Source organism: Epinephelus fuscoguttatus, linkage group LG10, assembly GCF_011397635.1.
Source record: "Epinephelus fuscoguttatus linkage group LG10, E.fuscoguttatus.final_Chr_v1".
In the NCBI taxonomy this organism is placed as follows: domain Eukaryota; kingdom Metazoa; phylum Chordata; class Actinopteri; order Perciformes; family Serranidae; genus Epinephelus; species Epinephelus fuscoguttatus.
The window spans coordinates 15,628,318-15,651,593 of NC_064761.1; the positions used below are offsets into that span (position 1 = coordinate 15,628,318).

Here is a 23,276-nt window from a genome sequence, read left to right on the forward strand (position 1 = left end):
CATAGCAGAAAGTGAAATACACAGAATAGATGATTATAGCATAGAGAGCAGCAAGTTGTCTGAGTACTATTTTATCATCACATTCAGTAGCCAAAGCATACAGACTGCAGAGACACCTGTTTTGTATGGAAGCGTACCACAGTGCACCACACCACTAATCATCCATATGAGATTTAGAAAAGTTAAAACAACATTAAAATAATTCATGTAGTACACCACATAAAAGTCCACAGCAAAGCATAATTTATTGAGTTGAGAGTTGAGCGTGTGCCGATGTAAACAGGAAGCAGATTGTCAACCATGCAGTTGGTTGCTTAGATACAGAAAATACTGCGGAGATGGCAGTAAGACCAGATACTTCCTTGCTTAGACCAATGACGAGGTAGAAGTGTTACTGAAAGTAATGTGCGATAAAGGCGGCAAAAAACAGATTGAGTCTTGTTGCAATGCAAACACAGCGACATATCAAAGTGTGGTGCCGAGAGTATTAACCATCACCAGAGCAATAGGAGATAGGAAAGGAGTATCCACACAAGAAGGATAAAACCACAAAAGGTATGTAAGTAAAGTCTAGCCCTAACATTACTGTGGATGTAGCTTTAGTTCGTCTTGTCATTTAGTGAGTGTATTCACTCTTGATGTTACCTTGTACTCAAAGCAGGAGACGCAGAGGTAGAGAAGATCCAGCAGGCGGTTGAGCTGGGACACCGACAGGTCTGTGAACCACTTCTGTAACACCAGCTCGTCAGCGTTCTTCAACACCCACAGCAGACAGATGAGCAGACTACGACTTGACTCGGCTGAGAAGCTCCCGTGCTGACGACTCGCCTGGAGAGATGGAGAGATGATGGAGAAAAGAAGACATAAAGAATACAGTATTGAAAAAAACAATACTTTGAGAACCATAAGACGAGTGCTATCTAGTTCCATTACTGTGTATTTGATTCAAGGCAGATATCTCTACAGTCGATGTCTCAAACACTCTGCAACTCAAACTAAAGCAATCTAGATCGATACGTAGCACTACAGGTAAGAGGGAAAATATGTATTTTGTGTTTCAGGGTGAACTGTCTCTCTAAGATTAGGTAACAACATACAGTAGTCGGACTGTTCCATTAATTGCAGACAAAAGTCACAAACAGGGAGTTACCTGCGAGTTTAGCAAGAAGCTGCTTGGTCGTGACATTGGGGTGGGGGTAGAGGTGCCTGCTATTGCCATGGCGACAGTCTGGCTGATCATACTGTTACCCTCTCCCTCTATCTCTTCTCCACTGCTGCCCATCGCTGCCCCCTGGGGACCGCCTGGCCGACCCCACTGGTTATGGGACTCTAGTAACACAAAAAAAGAAGAAGAAAAGAACCAAATTAAATTAAATTACCCTATCAAATGGAATTAGAGAAAATACATGATTTAGAAAATCTAGACTAAAGTTCATAGCATGATGTAAGAACACTAGAGAGTGAGAATGTTATTTGGATGTAATCAAGACAAACAGAGTAGGGTTCAAAATTCAAATGAGTCCTGAGTTACAAAGGTAATGCTACTGCACGTCATTAGCTCAGGTTATTAGAATTGTTGCCACATTATGACTCATGAGAGAGGATCTCAGTGTACCAAATTGAACATCTGTGCCACAATGCTGTATGCCTCATCTCAACTTTCTCAGTTCAAGGAGTACTTAACTCCCCAAATGATCATTTGTTTAATTACTCAGCCGGTTTTACATTAAATTCATGAAGGAAACTGCCTCCAGTGATCGACGATTCAAAAAATGCAGAAAATTCTTGATGAACTGAAGTCCCCAACACATGCAGTATAATCAAAGTCCCATTTATCCAGTCGTATGCTCAGTACTTACCAAGCACATGCATTTTTGCTACAACTGAAACACTTCTGCATCAACAATCTCACACAAGTTGTGTGAGATTGTCGCGCACCTGCACTTTTTATACAGAAGTGTTTTAAATATTATGGTTTTAGTGAAAATGTAAGAATACAACTGGATAAATGAGACTTAGATTTAACTGCATGAGCTGTGTAACAGTTTGTAAATGGATGATCGGAAATAATTTTGCTTTGTTTAAATGTGGCCCCCTATGACTTCAATTCATCAAAAATTCCTCATTCAACATGAAGGCATGCAATAAAAAACAAAGCTGTTTTCTGCAAATTCAGCAAACACATGCTGGGTAATTGATAAACAAATTATCACTGAGGGAAGAAGTATTCCTTTAATGGAAACTTGGTAAGAGTGCTGCTGGCCCGATGGTGGAAAGCCAACAGTTGGTTATAACAACAGACATTTGACAAAATTCTTGTTCAAAGATGCTCCCAATCTTTACCTGTAAAATCATGGAGCTGAGGTAGTGTTTCCATGACGATGCCAATGAGAGGCAGGTAAAGCATGGCGACTCTGGCCTTGACCTCAGGATCAGCGTAGCGAGGGTCAGAGTCATGGCTTGACAGGAGGTTATGAACAACACTCACCACTTTCTTATGTAGGCCAAACATCCTACAGGGAAACAGAAGAAAAGACAAATGTAAAATGAAAGAAAGAAAAAGAGGAACAAAGAGATACAGTATTTCATTTCAAGTGTGAAAAGCACAATGGGTAAGAGGACAGCAGAAGCTTGTAACCATAACTCTCACATGAATGCTTGTCAGCATGCATGCAGGCTTATCTCTCACCAACAGAGAGAGACTCTATCTCAAACACCCCCTTCCTTTCTATACGGTACTTGTATTCTTATTGGGTAAAGACAAACGCATACACGCGCATATACTGACACCCATCCATAAATGTAACATAAGTGGACCCTAAAACGTAACCCTATTTTTCACCCTCAACTTGCCCTCAGTCAAGACAAACTCTTCCTAAGTGTAGAAGGTGTGCATTAAAAACATACTAACCCCTCATTGTCTGGGTCCAGTATCACAGACAGTTCAGACAGTACCAGTCCAGCCAGGTAGTGTTGTTCTCTGAAGGGGACAGACAGCTCAAACATGTTGGCTATCTTTTGGTCCTGGACATGTGTGGAGAACCCAGAGCTCTGCAGGACAGAAAGGGGAACAACACAGAACATCCAAACAAGTAAGACCATTAATATTTATTACTAAATAAATGAAGCAAATATGCATTTTTCTGTAACTTTTAGGATATCTTTGTCATGAGGAGTGGTGAAACCTTAAAATCTCACAAACCAAAAGTGTTTTAACTGGACTTGATTCAACTTTTTTAGGCTGCCAATTTTGCAGGAATGTTTGAAAAGATAACTGATATAGTGGCACCATGATCGGTTAGGAAATCACTGCACAAACTGTTTTGTTGGTGTAGCACTGTATCATAGGGTGCATGTCTATTTGCATGCAGGTTTTTCAGCTTCCCTACACCCCCTTTTCTTGTCTGACCTGTGAAGTTGCTGAAGACACAGAGGGGGAAGGCGAGGCAGGTGGGGTGAGCAGACTGCAAGGCAGGTTGAGGGTGACGTAGTGTTCGTGGCTGCAAACGATTCTCAAGAAATCGAGCCTCAAAGACTCGAGGGTTGGGTTCTGAAGAGCGTAAAGCTTTGTGGACACCTGGAGAGAGCAGAGTACACATTATTTTTTATTTTTTTTACTTTTTTACAGGAAATACTTTGAAAACCACAAAAATAAAGAATGGGAGCATGAGCTGTGAAGACAACTGAAATCTCGAAATATCACAAATTAGCTCTTAATATATTCTTAGCGCTGGGAGGAAAGGTTAAGGCTGCTTTATTTATACATCTTAACTTGGACAGCACTTCAAAGGTGCACTTCACAGCACCAGAATATGGACAAATAGGACAATATCTGGCAGCAGCTTTCAATAAATACCCATATTAAAAGGAGATTTAAAAATTTTTCAGAAGAGTGATACAAATTCATATGCATTCTTCTCTTCACTCCTACTAATCCTGATAAAACTGTATTATTCTTAATCATGAAAAAAACAGTAATACAGGAAATGTATATAATTCGTGAATCTAAAGTATTTACCTGTTTCCAGTATGCCCTTATTAGGGTGAAGACAAAGCCTCGGTCCATGACTGACAGCAAGTCGTTGAGGAAGAAGGCCAGACTAGTGTTTAGTCTCTCTACCAACTCTAGGTCCTGATTGGATGAGATAAACATCTTAAAGTCTCAAGAGATGGGGGTTTAAAAATGATTTCTGTTTTGCTCTATTCTATAAAACTGTTGAAACTAACAGACAAAAAGGATAATATGAGACATTCCTTGTGGCCTAAAACTTATTGAGCCACATTATGAAAGTCAAAATCATCTGTTTTAACACAACATTGAAAGGATTCATTTATAACATTTATATAGTCCTTGACTTCTCTTGTATGCTTCTAAACCACCTTAATATTCCACAAGCTATGAGCCCACTGGATAGATGTAATAATATGTTCACTTTACTAGGATGTTACTTACCTTCTGAAAGCGAGACACAATGTCACCAGCGATGGTGCTGACCAGGGCTGTTATGTCATCCATGAAGCGCTCTGGGAAACGGTTCTTCCTGGGAGACTCTAAGCGATCGGTAAAGTACAGGTGGTGGATGATGCTCTTCACCTGTGGTAATGGTCAAGATATTTTGTCACTGGAAAAGTACTGCACTGATAAGTTTATTAAGAACTATAAAGGACATATCCATCCAAGTCAGAGCAGTTTTTAGGTGTAAAAATGTTGTTTCCTACCATTAGTTCAAAGAAAAACCAGGCCTGTTGTAGAGCGCCCTCCCTGACGCTGCCACTGCTCACCACCCACTGCAGGGCCAACTCCTCGTGGAAGAGCTGAGTAGGAAAAGGAAAGCAGGAAACATAGAAGTGGAGAGGGAGGAATAGAGATGGAGAGGCAATAGAGCCAGACAGAAAGACTGTGAGGCACCAGGAAAAGTATCACTGTCCATCTTAAGTTATACTTAAATCAATATGTTATGAATTATTCAGCAAATATACTGTTAACTGGATTCCACAGTGTATTTACTTAATGGGGGATATGGCATGAAATGAAAAGTTAAGCAGGTTTAGTTAACCAGGATTAGTAATTCTAATATTATATATATGACAGAATAGCTGTCCAGTAAAGCTGCTGCGCCCCCAACACTGAAAATTAACTTGATTAAAGACAAAGTGAGGTTTAACTGAAAAGCATTACATATGTAGATATGTTAAGGGTTACCAGCTTAAAACAAAAATTCTAAACAAAATCATTATAATAAAACTTTTTAAAAAATCATCTAATATTATTTAATATTGTGTGCAACAACTTTCACTTCTGTGAAATGACGACAAATGCATCCTCATCACCATGCAAATTATTGTATTACATCATGTTACTCTCTGATAATGCTATAAATGACTGAAGTGATCAAAATATATTCCTGTGTGCACGAAGAGGTTGTTCTTCCAAGTATTATGCATCAATAACTCAAAACACACTTATTTAGGTGTGTTTTTGTGCAAAACCAACGACTAACACAGTCTGGCTAACACACCGAGTCTTGTCCAGTGAGTCTGGCAAGTCTTCCTTGATCATGTTGACATATTGTACAGGTTAGGAAGGGGCAGGACCTGACTTATATTCACATTTTACATCTGACAAACATTAACTATATGTGACTTAAAGGTCCAGTGTGTAGGATATAGTGACATCTAGTGGTGAGGCTGTGGATTGCAACCAACAGAATACCTCTTCCCTCAGTCCTACTCTTCCAAGCCTGTATGGGAACCTACATTGGCCTTCAGATTACGTAAAATCGCAAAAGACCATATCTAGAGCCAGTGTTTCATTTGTCCATTCTGGGCTACTGTGGAAACATGGCGGTGCCACATGGCGTGGAAAAGGACCTGCTCCCTATCTTTCTATTGAGCTCATTCTAAGCTAACAAAAGCACAACAATTTTAGTTTCATGTTATTATACAGTAATAAAAACATAATTATGAATATTAGGCTATGTTCAATTTCTTCCAAAAGATCTCCTTAAATCCTACACACTGGTTCTTCAAGTGCTGCATATGGAAATGACACATTTTGTTAATCTTTATGTATATATTTATTAGAAACATAATTTCCACTACTTTAAAAGTAGTCAGTATTTACAACTTAGTGCTGTTCAGTATAAACAACTGCGCAAACTCCATCTGCTGAGGTAGGTTATGGATTGCGGAATAAAGCTCTGGCGGAAAAAGCTTGTAAATAGAGTCTGTGTTAACAATATTTTTTAGAAACAACTTTTATAATACTAGAAAACTTTATAGCTGTTTGTATTTGTATGGCTACCTAAATAACAATGAGTTTGTCTTTCTGGCGCAGTACCTCCTGTAGTGTCACGGTAAACTGATTGGAAGTTGCACTTTCTTAAATAAAAACATGTACTTAATACCTGAGAGAATAATGCACAATAAAAGGAGACTTCCCAGACTAAGTTAGCCAGACTACAACCAACATTCATGTTACATAAAAAAAAGACTCCTCGACACATTCAGAACAAGAGGCAGATCAGTGACATTCAGCATTCAGCAAGACTCCACAACCACCAAATACGACATCAACCAATCCAGAGGCACACATCCACAGACAAGACAGGTGAGGAGGCGATTTGAGAGGTGGGCGGGGGGTTGGCTCCTCCCCCAGTGCAAGTTGCTCTACCTTTTTTGTGGGCAACCGTCCTGTTAAAGTTTGCAAGAAACTGGCGCTCTCAGTGTGCGAAGACATGCGATTGCCACAGCGCTCCATGGCCTATGGGTGGGATGAATGGAACGGTGACAACAAGGTTAGTGGAGGAGCAACGGGAGCGTGGGGTTGCACCTTTTTCCTCAGCACACAGGGAAAATGTGTCTGCTGGGTCACACACACCCACAAACACACACACAGACACGCACACTACACACTTTTGTGATCTCTTGCACACACCTGTCACACATGGAGACACAAAACAATTAGACACAGGACAGGGCCACAACATTTAAAAGTGTTGTACCCATAATCTACAACAGTCAGATACAGATTGATTGCCTTAAAAGAGGGATGCAAAATAGCTGCATAAATGGCTGTAAGATCAAGTGAAGATATTATATTGGTTTTCTTGTCCTTGATTTTACAGCCACTGCTTAAAGATGTGCCATTCTGCATCCCTCCAGAAGAATACAATTGTACAATGATGCAAAATGGCACAAGACAAAACCATCCCACAGTATTGGTAGACAGACTAACATAATGTTCCATCCTAGGTTAAATGCTGATAATGCACGTGCTCTGTCAGTGTTGGCACAATTAATTTCATGTTGTAAACTAGATGTGATTTCATAATTCCAATATACAGAATTCACTTAATCTTGGTTGTCTGATATTCATCACATTGAATGCGTAAATTTGTGACAAACACAGGCATATGTCATGGCAACTTAAAGTGACAGAGGACATAACATCACATGAGAATGGAAAGCTGACAAATGACCTCACACATGTGGACAGACACACATTCACACTCACAGATATACCATGCTCCAGTGACAAAGTGAATGCTATGCAGGGTTAGTAAAGTCATGCAGGGATGTTAGCTGAGAGTGGAGACTATGAGGTTGAAGCAGAGATGATGATATGTTAGCGGCAGAAAAGAGAGAAGGAAAGAAGAAATGAAATAAAGTGAAGGCAAATAAAAAATCTATGACGATGATTTATAACACTACTCTTTTTCTCTACTACTCCAAAAGTCCTCTGTGAACTATACGCACATAAAAAGATCACAGTATGTCTTGGTTTTGGGTTTGGCAACAACTGATCACCATAGGCTCAAAATGGCAGGCAGGCTGGATACAGAAAAAAAAGGGAGGCCAACAATGTCCAAGAAATTGCTGCCATGATTAACTCTGGGAAACTGGTATGCGAATATTTGGATTTAGACTATGTGTCTTTTCATGCAAGTACTGAGAAAAAGGGAGGTGTTAGATGTGACAAGTAAAGAGGGATGACACCTACGATTCTAGTATGAGAGATAGAGGGTCATGGAAGCAGCTGTGACTCCCATGTATGGGATCATGGGAGGGTTGTGATTTAAAGTTTACCAGAATACTGTAATATTCTGAAGTTTTGGTCTTTCATGTCTTTGTGATACACTAGTCACATTGGATATGGTTTAGAAATCTCTGATGTTGTGAAAAAGTCAGCAAAAAATAGTCTTAAAACATCCAAAAGTAGCTTCTTCTTTTATAAATTAAATATATGATCATGACAACACATAAAAGCGGGAGTAAAAAATGTAAAACCTAAAATATTAAGGATATAAACTGCCCCAACTCTCACCTTTCTGCCAGTTACTCCGGCAAAGTACACAAATAAACCAAAACTCCAAATATCCCAGTATCCCTTCAAGGTGAGTAAGGTGAGTTTTTTTGGAAGTGAGGCAAAGTAGAGGACGGGGCATTCATAAAACCACCTGCATGGTTTCTGGAGCGGACCCAGGGCTGGATCCCCAGGGGGCACTCTTACAGCCCATGGTGTGCACCCACGAGTTGGAGCGGTCTAAGCCCTAGGCGTGCCATGGTCAAAGGACACAAGGCAGGCAGGAAGCAAGGGAATGAGCGAGCAGCACGGGGGAAGGAGGAGGGAAGGAATAATGACAGGTTAAAAGAGGTTCAGAGGTTCAGGACTGCTGGAAGATGCCAAGGGCCCAAAACAGGTTAGCTGTCAGTAAATTAATAAAATCCGAAATCATCACCACAGAGGAGCAAAGCACATAGGTTCTCTCTCTCCCTCTCTGTGTCAGAAATAACTTCCCCTCCCTCAGAGACAAGAGAAGAAAGGTTTAGTTAAGTATCAGCAGCAAAGGGAACATCAATCAAACAAGGGGCTGCATTCACTCACTGCTTAGATACTTTTGGGTTAAACAAAAATGTCTGAAGAGGGAAATCACGAATTAAAACAAGACAAAATAAATGACAACAGATAAATTAAAAGGAAACAAAACCAGTAGAGACTGACATGACTAAGCTATTCTTAATGACTAATAAAACAATGTGCTGTTGTATCTGCATGACAGCATCTGCTGTTCGATGTGTCTGTAAACTTAGCGTCTCTTGTGCCTTTAACAGCCTGCACACACTGAGCGCTGCGTGTGTGTCAGGTAACCTGCTGTTACAGCGGTTAGAGAGATAAGATGTCCAATCTTATGTTTACGTACTGGCTATACAGTTTGCATGTGACAAAATAGCCCCCTGGGTCACTGTGCACATGGAAGGTCTCTGCCTTGATGTGAGTAAAGAACTATAGAGGAGACTTGAGTTCAATCACCTTACATGAGCATGTCTAAAATACATCACAAATCGATGAGAGCTGCAAGACTACGGCAATGCTAAATATTTAACTCTGATATCTGTCATCCACGTGCAATGTGGACAAGCCAAATATTGCAATAGTGCCAAAAAACATAAATATCGATCCCTGCTGGTTCTGTCCACATTTTAAGTTTGAGCTCCTCTTTCATGCTGCGACAGAAAATCAACTGAACACTACAAGAGATAAAACAAGTTGCAGGCTCGTATAACCGAAGACATTGTTCGATGACCTTACCTTGCTGCCAATGATGGAGCGGACCTCGTCGTCAGGAGAGGTGGGTGTACCGGAGATGTCGGGGTTACTGTTGCTAAGGCTACGGGAGCGGTTAAGGTTGAGGCTGGCTGGTCGAACAGCTGAGCGAGCCATGGTGGCATAGTGAACTGAACCTCCCAACCCTCCCGGGCCTGGGACAACACACAGAGGAAGGAAAATAGAACAACTGGGATGTGATGGGAATAACTATGTCTACCAAGCCATTGTGGTTCCACTCACATGATTGGTTGTTTGTTAGCTCAAAATGCCTTATTTGTACCAACCCCGCCTCTTATCAAAAAGCCAAACACAACACTTTATCTTGCCAGAGGTGAACACACAGGTAAGAAACTCATAAAAATATTTACTCATAAAATATTATAGTTCCATTGATCTTGGCAGTGGATGGTTAGTTAGCCAATACGTGACTGATTGCAGGAAATCATGTATCACACATCAAATGCTCAACTAAAGTGGATTACTACTTCAAAAACTACAAAGCAATATTAATTTTAGAGGGAGGAATAATTTCACACAGTGACATGTACAGTGGCGGGCCATATCTACCTGTTGAGGAAGAGTTGGGGTCTGTGTTGGGCAGGCAGAAGACAAAATGGATGTGGAAGGGAAAAAAGGAAAAAGATAAAAAGAAATCGAAGAAGAAAAATTATGGCAGGTAGGTCTGATAATAAGACACCCAGTGAAGGTGAGTTGGAGGTAGGATGAAGTTAACTTAAAAGGAGAAAACTGAAAAAAACAGGTACAGAATAAAGAAAAATGTAAGATGGTTCACTGTGTTGATGGTGGAATACCTGGAGAGGGTGAGTTGGGGTCGGTGCTGGGCAAGCGGAAGACGTAGTGGATGTAGGAGGACAGCAGGCCGTTGCGACCATGCATGTCCTGGCTGGTGTCCAAATACTTATGAAGCCGGTTTACTATGGACGCCATGACCTCGAAGGATGCCTGGCCCAGGTTCACTAAAAAGACAAACAAAGTGACACATGTGCAAAGGATGACGAAATAAGACATTCAAAAAGGCGATCACATAGCAAGACATTTCTTAGCATAAATATTTAGACCTTTTTTATGTCTCCCAAATGTTGTTTTTACAAAATTTTTGGGATTGTAATGACTCAGATGGCACAATATTGTTTTTGAAACAACTTAAAAACTTTACAGAGTTTGTTATAAGAATTATGTGCTTGTGTTACTGTGCAGAATACAGTGGCTACTGTAAAAAAAAGAGTACATGAGCTGAACAATGATATCTAGTTCTACTATGTAGGGGTCAGTTGTCTCATATCGACATCTGTCCAGTTGAATCTTAATCATAATTACTGCATTTTTTTTCTTTGCATTTTTCCTTTTTCATAGTAATTAAATATATAAAATATATGTGGTCATCATATGTATACTGTATATCACACAGGCTACATGCATATCATACCTATCTGCCCAGCGATGACTGGCGGCCTCACTACAAGCAACACCAGCTTGTCGAGCAGAAGGTGAAGGAATCGAACCACCGGCTCCAGCTGGGAGGAGTTGAGTGCCGCAATGCTGGACTTGAGCTCGGCCTCTAGGTTGTTCTCCATGATGCGCATGTCTCCTATCCTGACAGGGAACATGTGCTCGTCCAGGGCGTGCACCAAGGCAAAGAACTTATCCAGGTACTGGTCCTGGAGGGGTGCAAGGGAGAGGAGACATTGTGAGAAATTTGTTGTTAAAACAAATGCAGAAAAGGAGGATACAGAAAGACACAGATGGTAAAAGAACCAAAAAGAAGAGAGATGAATGGACAGAAAAGAAAGCATAAAGAAGAAGATTAGAGGAGAAAATATAACTTATATAAATATAAGTGTTAAAGGTAGAGAAAGGTGAAGGAGAAAAGAGGGGAAGGAAGTCGACAAACAAAAGTAAGCTTGAATCTACTCGCCTGTAAGTTGGCTCACTGAGTGGAAACCACAAAACGAACGTTACTACAAGAACACGGTAGAATCCAGCAAGTCTAATCTGCGCCAGGAGCAGTGATTTATGAGAACATTAGTCCCAGTTAGGCTCCTGGGGACCACAGTCAAGCCCTCCACACACCGGCCGACATAGAGATGGAGTAGACCTCAGTAAATTACTGCCGAGACCAGCTTCACCCACTAATGAACTGGTGCTGTGGAGGAATTACTGTCTAAATGTGAAAACACTAAGTTTGTTTCTCTTGATATGAAATTGAAATTCTTAATGATAACCTGTGTGTGACACTTAAGAAAATCATTCTACGGCAACTGATATTATAATAAAACAGCTATTCCTCATTCCTGAAAAGCAGGTTATTTTGATAATATAATTTTCGAGCAGCACTTTTTCCTTTGCTCAAATGTATGACAAAAACAGGGAAGACAGAACAGAGAAAAGAGGATGAGAGCTGAGGAAGGTTAATCCGCAAATCCCCCGAGCGCTGTTAGTAAAACTAATGAATACAATACTGTTACCTGCGTGTGGATGGTTGAAACTGACACAACTTCCACATTAAAAACTCCTCGATGGTTGTCCACCCACTTCATCCCCGGGAGAGGAACCTGAAATACAAAAACACCTGAGTAAATCTCATTTTACAAACGGTGTAAATGAACGATTGGTCACTGTGCGTAGAAGGCTGAGACCTGGCTGCCTTTTCAAATACATCTGTATTATAATCATACTTCTTCATACTTCAATAAATGTCTTTATACTGTAAAAACATGTATATTCTTATTAAAAAAAACCGTCTTACATCTGGTGAGAGAACAGAGTAAGATTGCGGTGGCTTCTCCAGAGACACGGGCAGACAGAAGTGTCCCGTCCGCAGACGCCCATTCTGCAGCATTGGGATCCACTACAGAGAAACAGGGAAGAAAAAGATCACGGTAAAAGTCAAATAGCTGTTTTCTACAACCACGGTAACAGCACATGTGGTTCCTGAAGCTGTAGCTGGCTGTTACCTACCGTGTATCCCACAGGGGTCTCCAGTGGTGTGTTCTGCTTCTGCTGACAGCTGACGTGGTAAAAGGTGAAGAGAATGTGGTGGTGGTCCGACAGGGAGGCAGGCAGCTTGATCTTGACCTCATCATGAAAGTCAGGGGATCTGTTGACAGCAATTAGTAACAATAATATAAAACTATTCAACCACAGTGTTGCATGCTGCTTCATATTCCATGAACTGGTAGATTAGGAAGGACAACGACCTAAATTAGATTTGTTTCAGAGTTGGTAGAGGTGTTGAGTCATGTGGTTCGGGCTGCCATCTAAATGGCATTCGACTTAAACTTAATAGTTTTAATCATATCTGCATTGACCATGAATATCCTACTGCCTGAACACAGTTTCTAATCAAAACGTCGTCTCACTTCAGATAAAGCATCTGCTTATGGGTACCAGTTCAATAGTTCTCCATTACGAGTCTTTTTTTTGCATCAAAGCTACAAGGGGGCAACTTTTTCATCTACCAATTGCCTGCTCCGTTGTTAGTTCCTCCTCAATACTGGTGTGCTCTCTATATAACATGTTTTTGAATCAGGAATGAGGTAGTCATAAATATGTATAGGGTTTTAGACGACTCATTCTGGGAACAATTGAGAATGGTTTGCTCCATGCTTTCAGATTCTGGCTAAACAGGCTAATATACACGCTAAGGATGTGCATCATGCACAAATCTTTTATTTCCAGCTGAGCCCATTTATAACTTTGGAATGTTTGTCTAAAGCAAGAGCAGGTGTTTATAGTTAAAGTGGTCTAAAAAGAAAGAAATTACCTAATGCATCATAACTCACTTCAGCTGAATTCTTTTTAGTCCCTCAGGAGGAGGCTTTGACTGTAGGTCGGTGCCCAAAAACAAACAACTCCCAAATTCAGTACAGCAGGCCAATCAACAAACACACTAGGCTTGCCTTGAGGCTTGAAATTACCAAAAGTGCTTTAAGAGATCACAGAGGGGCCATTATTTCTCATGGGAACAAACATTTTGTTTATGGACCAGAGCAAGAAAAATCCTCGAGAAAGAACACTACCAGGAGCAACTTTTACCGCAGTGTAAAAGATAAAGGGTTATTGGCTGGGCACGTTACATCAAAGCTGTGTAACAAAGTGGAAGCTTTCCAGATTATAAAACAAGTCTAATAATAGAGAGAGCTGTTTTGTCCCCTTTTCATTCAATTTTCTTTATGTGTTCCTTTAAGAGTTTTGACAACAGAAATATTGTATTACTTCTGAGCAAAACGCAGACTGTAATTGGCCGTTGCCCATAAGCACTTCTTAGAGTCTGATTAAGTCCTGGCTATCCTGGTCATAGTGGTACATTATTCACAGGTTGATTAATTTTAGCCTTGAAGGTGTGACCCCTGGGTGACAGATGACAAACCGCTGGATGTCGTAAAAACACCTGATAGTGGTGATAAAATATTAGAGACCCCTCAGCTTATATGTAGAGATGAAAGAAACGTGTGCCAAGGACACCTCTTGACAATATCCAGAAGGTTGACTCCAGCTATTCTTTAATGAACGCCATCAAAGGTAAGGTAATGGAGGTGTAATAGTAGATATTACTTTGATGTCAAATTAAAGGAGAATATTTCTGAGGCTAATTTTCAATCGGCAAATACCATGATAATCATGAAGACCATGTGAGTACAAGGCTAAGCATGTCAAGAGTTAACATGACATTACAGAGAGGGGTCATCATATAAATCATATCATGTTGATATTAACTACTGGAAGAAATTGAAATATGTTATTGCTATGGAGCTCTCAGTCAGAACGTTTGGATATCTGGATGGTTTGGCTGCGTTTCATCGCCATCGTGGGTTCCCTTCAGCACTCTGTAGAGACTCGAACTTACCTGTTATGGTACACCACAGCAGTATAGGCTTCTTTAGCAAAATCAGCACAGCTGGACTTGCCAAATATCACCTGGGGGATGAATAACGTATTGACAATCAGGTGGTCATGAAATCATGTTACAATTAATTATGACCATTTGTCAACATATATTTACCTAGAGTTTATTAGGTAGCATGCACAAGGACAATGCAGTGCTCTGCCATACAACCACAGTCTTACCAAATGCCACAACACTGGACTATGTTATAACTTTACAATCAAATGGTATGAGTTCGTAGGTGTCAACACAACAACACATACCACTGAGAGGGTAGACTGGAGTAAGATAACCTCAAAAACAAAAACTGTTTTCTTTATCTTTTAACATTTCATCATGACGTACCGGCATTGCATTGTTTGGATCCTCTCCATTCATAAATTGCACTTTGACTGTGATGTTGCGGGCAGAGCCTTGGCGGTTAGCGAAGTTAAGACTCTGAGGGTTCACATACAGCAGATTCCTGAAAGACAGACACAAACACAGAGAAAACAAGGCACATCAGAAATTATGTCATTATCTATGTTTCTTCTGAAAGTAGCAATAGCTAGCACTAGAGGTTGAGCAAAGGTCATCATAAGGGGAACCATCATGTAAATAATTCAAATGACATTATGGCTGATTCTGCCTCACACCTTGACAGCTACAACATGTTAACTTGTTGTAAGACACTGTTCAAAATGCATTTTCGGATAAAATACTGAAAGTGGTTGGTTGGGTAATTCAACAGCCCTGATCATTGTTATGATCGTTGTCAGAAAAAGGAATGGTACTGTACTGTCGAAACACTGGTCGCTACACTGATGGGAAGGGGGAGGAAGTCCTACAATAGGAAGTGCAAAGTAACCCGGGATGAGCTGACAAACCGCAATGACGTGGTCGAGTCTGTAGGGGACGGCCCCACAGAGACCACAGCTGGAACCACAAATGACAAGGAAGCGTGGGAATCTCTTTGGTCTGATTACTGGAAATCATTCCCTTCCATGTACCATGTCCTAACAATAACAATGGCAGCTTTAAAGTGGGTTGCTGAATTTGAACTGAAATAGACCCCGTGATGACTTTTCAGTGGAAAAACTGAAGTCCCCATATAAGCACAGTGAGGAAGTATCACTGATTGGTCAGCTTGTCTCATCAGATCCAACTCCAGTTAATCAGTACACACGAATACTGTGGAAGAAATTCTGCATTGCAGAGTCACACTACAGCTACAGACCTTTCCCCACTTTGAGTCCAGAGGCGACATACTGTAAGGGGACAAAGTCATTATTTGCTGACTCTAAACATAGATCAGGATGAGTTTCTTACCAGTGGGCACTCTCTAGTAATTCAAAGCATGCAGAGAAGGAACGGTAAATAAATTGTAAGTCTACCATGATCATAGGACAATGTGACAAGCAGAAATGTATCGCGAGTAGAAGAACTTTGCTCACGCTTTACAATTTGTATAAAAAGCACACACATGGTCCAACTTGCTACAATGTATTTTCCACAAATATTGTCAGCCCAAACTTAATAGACATTTAATTTTAACCTTTATACCCTGAATAACTGAATGGATGAGACTCTTAGATCCATATTTGTAGAGGCTGTGCTTTTAATTTTACAGTTGCAAGTGCCGCTTTATAGTGACCAAGCAGAACTAGACTGCATCCCACCAGCACCAGACCTTAATTCTTATAGGCAACCCTATCTCCAGGTTTGATTTTACACATATTCCTCTAAATCAAAATGATAAAAAATAATAATCGAATAAAGCGAGAACTTTAGACAAGCTGAGTTTAAGAGTTTAAAACAGAATTGAAGGGATGTCGGTAGTGTAGTGGATAGTGCCGGCGCCCCATGTACAGAGGTGATGCCTCGCTGCAGCGGTCGCAGGTTCGACTCCAGCTTGCAACCATTTGCTGCATGTCACCCCCCAACTCTCTCTCTCACCCCATTTCACTCTGTCCTATTTATTAAAGGCAAAAGCCCGAAAAAATAATCTTTAAAACAGAATTGAAAATAATCTTGGATTAACAAATCTTAGATTATTCCTAACTACAGTTTTAATTAAATCCTTTTCGGTCCACCCAAGTGTCTGTTTCTTAAAAGCACAAAAATCTGTTAAAACAAGATCAAAAATTAGAGATCTATTTAAGTGCAACTAAATATAAACACATGACAGTCAGACTGACAGACTCAGCCAATGAGGTGCTACAACAGTGAGTGAACGTGACTTTCACCTTGTGGTTAACAAAGGATGGGGCAGTGGTGGAGGGGATCCACACTATCCAACCACAGAACAAAAGATTGACTCACAACACATTATCAGAGCAGTCCTCTCACCTAGAGGTCAACAAACAAGGTGAGCAATGCATGGAATTACAAGAATATCACAGGGATAATTGATAGTATGCATGATAATAATTGGTATAGCTTCAGATATAGCAATATGGACAATTAAAAATTCAGATGACATTAGAAAGCACAAAGCTAACGCTTCCACAAAACAAACACAGTGATGGACAGAGGACATCCTGTTATTTATTTAGCTATACTGCTGAGGTGACTAAATGCCGATTTAGTGAGTGAAAATTGCGCTGCAAATCTAAACTTGGACAGAACATGCCAGAAAAAAAAAAAAAGGACCCAGCAGGTCATGTTAGGTTCAAACTCTCAACCCCCTTGCTGCTAAGCCAAAACGCTAACCACCGTGCTGGCATGACGGATACTAAATATCTTTACCAGCTTTATGCTGATAGAGCAAATTCCTGGCACGTTCACTCAGTCCATGGCCAATTTTTTCTTTCCATAGGACCTTTTCTTTCTGCTCTGTCCATATGAAAAAGTAGCAGTCCCTCATTAATGAAAGCTAAAGTAATCCATTCTAACAACCGCAAATTACTAGAGAAAGCTCATTAAGATGACTGTGTGGTATTTTAAAGTGCACTGTTAAGAGCCAGAGTGCCAGAAGTGTTTTCCATCTTAAACCAAAGCCAAATATTACAGTACATTCTGCTATTCATAGTAATGTAATCATCTGATCCGTTGCCATAAAAGTGACAGATTAGGTGACAAATGAAAATATACTTTAACAGCAATAATAAATAGACTCCATAAAAGCCATAAAACAGCACATTTTCAATGTATACATTCCTGTGTGAACGAGAACCAATTTTAGGCTTTGATTCGCCAGAACATGCAATCACTGCATGACATGGCAATTATTCTGTCTGAGAGTCTTTTTTCACACTACATAACGTGACAGATTTACTTTAGAGGTTGAGAACCATGCCGCACGCAGTGCCAAAAGTATAAATATTTATATTCCAATTATACTGCACCAAGTCATTTTGCTGATTAGTTCTTCCTCCCTCTCTGGCTGAAGGTGGACATATTTCACCAACATTGCAGCGTGAAACAACTTACTAAGAATTTCCCATAAAGACTGTTTTTTTACGACAGGACTTAAAGCAACGGAAAGATCCCTTAAAAGCTGCAAGCTAATCAGGAAACTATATATCCCCCATCTCATGTCTGGTGACATTAAAAAATATCACACCAGGCATGACAAACTTGAAAAAAATGACAAGGCTGAGCAATAAAACCAAGATGATGAGTACACACTGTCCAAACTCTCCGACATCATTCATGCCCAGAAGCTCAACCATGGCACAGATGACAGGCTCGCTCTCCTCCACACACAAAAAGAAGGAAGGAGGGAGAGAGAGAGAGAGCGTGGTGCTGGGCTGATTCAGCACGATGCTAAATCAAACCCAAGAGCATTAATTACACACTGCATTATCAATCAGAGCAAAGTGTGTGCAGGGTTATAAGGTTTGAGATTGATCAGACTGACGATCCATCAAAAACCTGTGATGGCCATTGTTGGCTTTCTGCTGATCAGCTAAAGCTCTGCACCACAGATGGAGAATGGTGTAGGGTGTGGTATGGAGAGGGGATTGGGGTTAAATGGGTAGTGGGGGGAGGGAGGGTGTATATATGTCATTTGCTCACTGCTGTGATTTGTTTGTTCAGGAGAGGGAGGGCTCGAGGGGGATTTGGGAGGAGGTGGGGTACAGAGCTAAAACATAGTAGGGTTTAATGATCAGCTAATCCCCCCCTCCTCTACTGAGAGGGCAGTATATAACACCGGGCAGCCTGCTGCTCTCACATCATTTAAACAGCAAAGAAGCCTGGGTTAAAAGCAGAGGGGAAGAAAAAGTAGGGGAAAGTAGGAGCAGTGGAACACTGTGTTGGAAAATATTCTACAACCCGGGATTGGACAAGGAAGTCACGATGAAGCTGTTTTGCCTGTTGCTGCTGCTGGCTAGTTACACTGCTGCCGTCCCTCTGGAGTCCTCAGGTAGAGATGAGTACCCCACCCTGCCTTCCCAGGTCCTCACCACAGCACTGAGCCCAACTGAGGCAAAGTCTCGCTTTGCCATGCTGGATGACGTTCGTCTCCTCGCAAACGGCCTCCTTCAGCTAGGCCAGAGTTTACGTGAGTTTGTCCATAAGACAAAGGGCCAAATCAATGACATCTTCCAAAAGTTGAACATTTTCGATCGCTCTTTCTACCAGCTCTCGGTGGTCACGTCTGAGATCAAGGAGGAAGAGGAAGAGCTGAAGAAGACCACAAATTTCTTAAAGACCAACAATGAGGAGATCAGGAACCTGTCGCTGGAAATCAACTCTAAGATCAACGGCATCCTTCAGGAGCGCACACAGCTACAGAGCAAGGTGGGGAGCCTCGAGGAGCGGCTGAAGGGACTGTCAGAGAGTATTATCCCTGCTGACCAGCTTAGTGAAATCACAGCCCTCAAGGTAAGCAGCTAATACACACTGAAGCAAGCCCTCTAAGTTCCTTATTCAAGTTTCTATCACTTAATGGATAATATGTGCACATCAATAGAAGTGTAGAGTAAGCTAGTAAAAACTGCACCAAAAGTTTTCTTCAAATCAGGTTAACAATGGAGATGCATTTAATGTGGTTCACATCCAAATGACCATTACCAACAGTTATTTGTTCGATTCATGTGACTCAAAAGCTGCTCTCACAACCATTATCTGTCAATCAAACCTACACGTGTTGTATTTAACAATGTATTAATTATGGCATTTTCAGGAAGTCATTGAATCTCAAGAGAAAACAATCACCAGTCTGCTGAAAGCTGTGAAGGAGCAGCACGATCAGCTTGACAATCAGAAAACCAAGATCAAAAACCTGGAGGAAAAGGTAGACACCTGTTCAACATGGTTTCACTACATTTTGTCAAACATCTATCTGTGAGAACCTAGTCTGGTCCTTGGAGCTATCTATGCCAATTCTGCTTTATGTGGGAATGAAAAAGAAATATGGGGAGGGGAAAGTGCTTTATCGAGGGCTGACAACATAATTTAACATCATAGATTCATTTGCGTTCTCTTGCAGCTAAGCTATGACAGCGTTCAAGATACACTCGATAAGCCAATGGATTCAGACCCTGCAGCTCCTGATATGTTTGAATATCTGACAGGAAACTCAACTGACCCGGACCTAAATGGTAAAGATATTCTATCATCAGTTATTATAAGTTGGCACGCAGATAAAATGTCTTAAAACAACAGAAGAATGCAAATGTTTGAGGATATTTTGATGCATTCATTTAGATTTTCTTCAATGTGTTTTAGACCTCGCCATGGACTGCAGTGAGCTGTTTAACAAAGGAGAGGCAAACAGTGGAATCTATGTCATCAAGCCAAATCAATCTGAGCCATTCAACGTTTACTGTGAAATGGGTTCAGGTGGGTGAGAGTACACCAATCTGGGGTTTAAGTAAGGGCATTAAAATACTATTTCTGCATTCAGCTGCAATGACATGTTGAAGAGGAGGTATTGGCATGCATGCACAGTTCCTATCAAAAAGCAAAAGATTATCAAGCTAGATAGCCACAGGAGCAGGTTACCCAAAGGGCAGACAATGGGGTGAATATCCCCGTCACGTTATCTATGATAAGGAGGCTTCCTGATCCTTCTGTAAACTTTTGTGTGGCTTGCACAACAGTTACTTGACTTGAGATATATTTCTTATCCATTCTATAGATGGTGGTTCAACTGTCATCCAGCGCAGGGTCGATGATTCAGTGGATTTTGACCAGACATGGGACAAGTATGAGAAAGGCTTTGGAAATCTGGAAAGTGAGTACTTTTTAAACTTTGCCTTCAATTCAACATACGCAACTTTTAAGATTTGCCAAAACTATACACACTGTACTTAAGACCTTTCCCTTACTTGCAATAAATACACATTAGTTAATAACGCTTTACAGGGGTATAAATATTGATGTACATTTTATTTTTATAACAGAATAAACACTATTTGAAGATAGCACTACAGCACTGGACCATTTACACTTAATACCACTTTAATCCTATTATGGGAGGGTGGGGGCAAGTACAGCAAGTACTTCTTGTACGACTGGTCATAGGAAATAATATTTGTTACACATCAACTCTGAACTGACAGAGTGACATCCTGTATTGCCTGAGTACACAAAGAGGTTTGGCAGTTTTCCCTGCAGCACTTACTGGCTCAGACAGCCGCTCATGGGTGCAGCCATGACAGATTCCAAAGTAATGGCTCCTGCAGCCATGAATTTTAGTTGCCATTACCATCCCTAATGATTATACCTTGTAGTTTGGTGCAGCAATCCGCCGCAGGCCCAAGGAAACAAGTGTTTTATTGTACACATATTGTGCAAGACAAATTTTCAATACTAGAATAAAGAAGCAGAGAATTTCTTATTCAAAATGGACTGTAAACCTTTGTGGATAGTGCTATAGAGACATGCACACCAAAAGGTTATCAGTTCTTCCTTATTCCATGAACAATCTTTCCAAACAAATCAATCTATAACCTTTGGAGATTCCCTGGTAACAGACAAAAAGGGGTTTTTTTCCCACACAAGAGATATCCTAACAAGATAAAATGTGCTAATGTAATGTGTTATGCAGAGGACTTCTGGTTGGGCTTAAAGAAGATCCACAGCTTTACACAGCAGGGAGCTTACATCCTGCGTATTGATTTGGAGGACTTTAAGGAGGGGAAGCACTGGGTGGAGTACACCTTCTCACTGGAGGGTCCCTCCAAGGCCTACACCCTTCATGTCAGCCACTCCTCTGGTGACCTTCCTGATGCCATGGCCAACAGCACCGGCATGAGATTCTCCACAAAAGACAGAAATGATGACAACCACCAAAACTCAAACTGCCCTCGTTACACAGGTGAACAGTTTTACAAGCAGATCAGCAATGGTTGTTTGGTATTACAAGTCATTTTGTTCAGACAAACTTGTAAAGACCAAGTTATGTTTATATAACTTATATCACTTGTGCTAACCCTTTGGCAGGTGGTTGGTGGTTCAATGATTGTGGAGAGAACAGCCTTAATGGAAGGTATTTGTGGTTGAGGACAAGAGGACGCTCAATGAGAAGAAGGGGTATTCACTGGAGGCCTGGCACAGGACCCTCGTATTCCCTCAAGACGACCAAGATCACCATACGACCAGCCCCTACTGCTGAAAACTTCAACTGAACCCCACAAGTCATACCTTCTCTTACACACCAGGGCATTATTCAAAAACACTGATAATATCCAATGCTCAGCCTAAAAGTTTCACAGAAGGAGAAAGTAAAGTAACACAGACAAATTCCTAAGTTCATCTACACCATTTAGCTGATTCCTTCCTAACAGCGTTTTGTCTGAGGCCAGTGCTGTACAACAAGTAACAAGCCAAAAATGTCACAAATGCTGAACTGTCGCCATGATGCAACAACGCCACGCGGGTCATTAACCCACTGGGTTAATGGGTCTGGCAAGGACAGTAGACTTGTCATTATGCAACATCAGTGATCACTTGCAAAATGGACATATTGATCCACATCAGCAACCCAATTATGTGAAAGTGTTGCATGTTCCCAGGGGCTATGGGCAGAAATACCAACAGGTTATTATATAAAGCATGCAAATTATATAAGTCAGGGGTCAAGAGAAACACTGCATCTCCAACATCTCAACAAGTGTCAATAATGGTATTTTTTTTCCCAGCGAAGGTCATTTTTATCCTGGTATTTTATTCTTGTCCATACCCAGTTTAATGTAAATCAGTCTTTATAGTGTGGACAATGTCAGCAGTCAAACATTTGGCAGCACACTGGTGAAGTTTTTCCCTTTGTTTGTTCTATGTTTTTTTACTCTGTAAAGTATTTAAACCATGTTCATGCTATTGTAAGATCTATGCTTGTATTGTTAGAAAAAAAATAATTTCCATATATTTCTTATGTTATTGAGTCATATTGACTCTTGTCCATTATTACAACATTACTAACTTTATTGTAATGTGCATAATACTAACACGTCACCCTGACAAGTAGCTATGTGCTCTGATAAATCATATTTATGAAGACAAAATAAAAATCTTGACCTGATGACTGTTTTATTGTGTGTTGATCTGTAATATAATATTGAACCAAATAAAAATTTTAGAGAAAAAGAACACATGATAAAGTCCATCACAGTCAGTAAGACAACACTCATTCACGACTTATAAATAACTGCTAACACTAGTGATGCACAATAATATTGGTACATCATCTATCTATATATATATGTATATATATATATATATATATATATATATATATATATATATATATATATATGCCTTAAAATTAAATATCGAAATTGGCCGACATGCTGATAATATTGGTGTGTCATCAGTATTGGCCAATATTAG

The 23,276-nt window shown here is 40.5% G+C and overlaps 2 protein-coding genes across 19 annotated transcripts in view; one reads left to right on the forward strand and one right to left on the reverse strand.

The window, feature by feature from the left end:
- dock7 (dedicator of cytokinesis 7) overlaps positions 1-23,276 on the reverse strand; it is a 49,563-nt gene that overhangs the window by 13,881 nt on the left and 12,406 nt on the right. For 6 of the 18 annotated variants that reach the window (XM_049587164.1, XM_049587163.1, XM_049587160.1 and 3 more), the window contains exons 15-33: positions 14,862-14,979; positions 14,478-14,548; positions 12,590-12,728; positions 12,378-12,479; positions 12,097-12,183; positions 11,058-11,289; positions 10,423-10,587; positions 10,178-10,198; positions 9,593-9,762; positions 8,460-8,552; positions 6,674-6,763; positions 4,720-4,815; positions 4,454-4,594; positions 4,019-4,132; positions 3,410-3,577; positions 2,912-3,051; positions 2,344-2,513; positions 1,151-1,329; positions 646-828 (exon numbers count right to left, since the gene is read on the reverse strand). In XM_049587164.1, coding sequence (XP_049443121.1) covers positions 646-828; positions 1,151-1,329; positions 2,344-2,513; positions 2,912-3,051; positions 3,410-3,577; positions 4,019-4,132; positions 4,454-4,594; positions 4,720-4,815; positions 6,674-6,763; positions 8,460-8,552; positions 9,593-9,762; positions 10,178-10,198; positions 10,423-10,587; positions 11,058-11,289; positions 12,097-12,183; positions 12,378-12,479; positions 12,590-12,728; positions 14,478-14,548; positions 14,862-14,979 — 2,479 coding nt within the window. Of the gene's footprint in view, positions 1-645; positions 829-1,150; positions 1,330-2,343; positions 2,514-2,911; positions 3,052-3,409; positions 3,578-4,018; positions 4,133-4,453; positions 4,595-4,719; positions 4,818-6,673; positions 6,764-8,459; positions 8,553-9,592; positions 9,763-10,177; positions 10,199-10,422; positions 10,588-11,057; positions 11,290-12,096; positions 12,184-12,377; positions 12,480-12,589; positions 12,729-14,477; positions 14,549-14,861; positions 14,980-23,276 lie in introns of those variants that run through there. The other 12 variants (XM_049587172.1, XM_049587171.1, XM_049587170.1 and 9 more) reach the window with 6 other exon arrangements.
- On the forward strand, positions 18,692-22,962 carry angptl3 (angiopoietin-like 3). The gene is made up of 7 exons (XM_049587178.1): positions 18,692-19,325; positions 19,627-19,737; positions 19,933-20,044; positions 20,172-20,285; positions 20,584-20,679; positions 21,496-21,765; positions 21,891-22,962. The coding sequence occupies exons 1-7, from the start codon at positions 18,798-18,800 to the stop codon at positions 22,073-22,075; spliced, it is 1,416 nt and encodes a 471-aa protein (XP_049443135.1). The 5' UTR covers positions 18,692-18,797; the 3' UTR covers positions 22,076-22,962.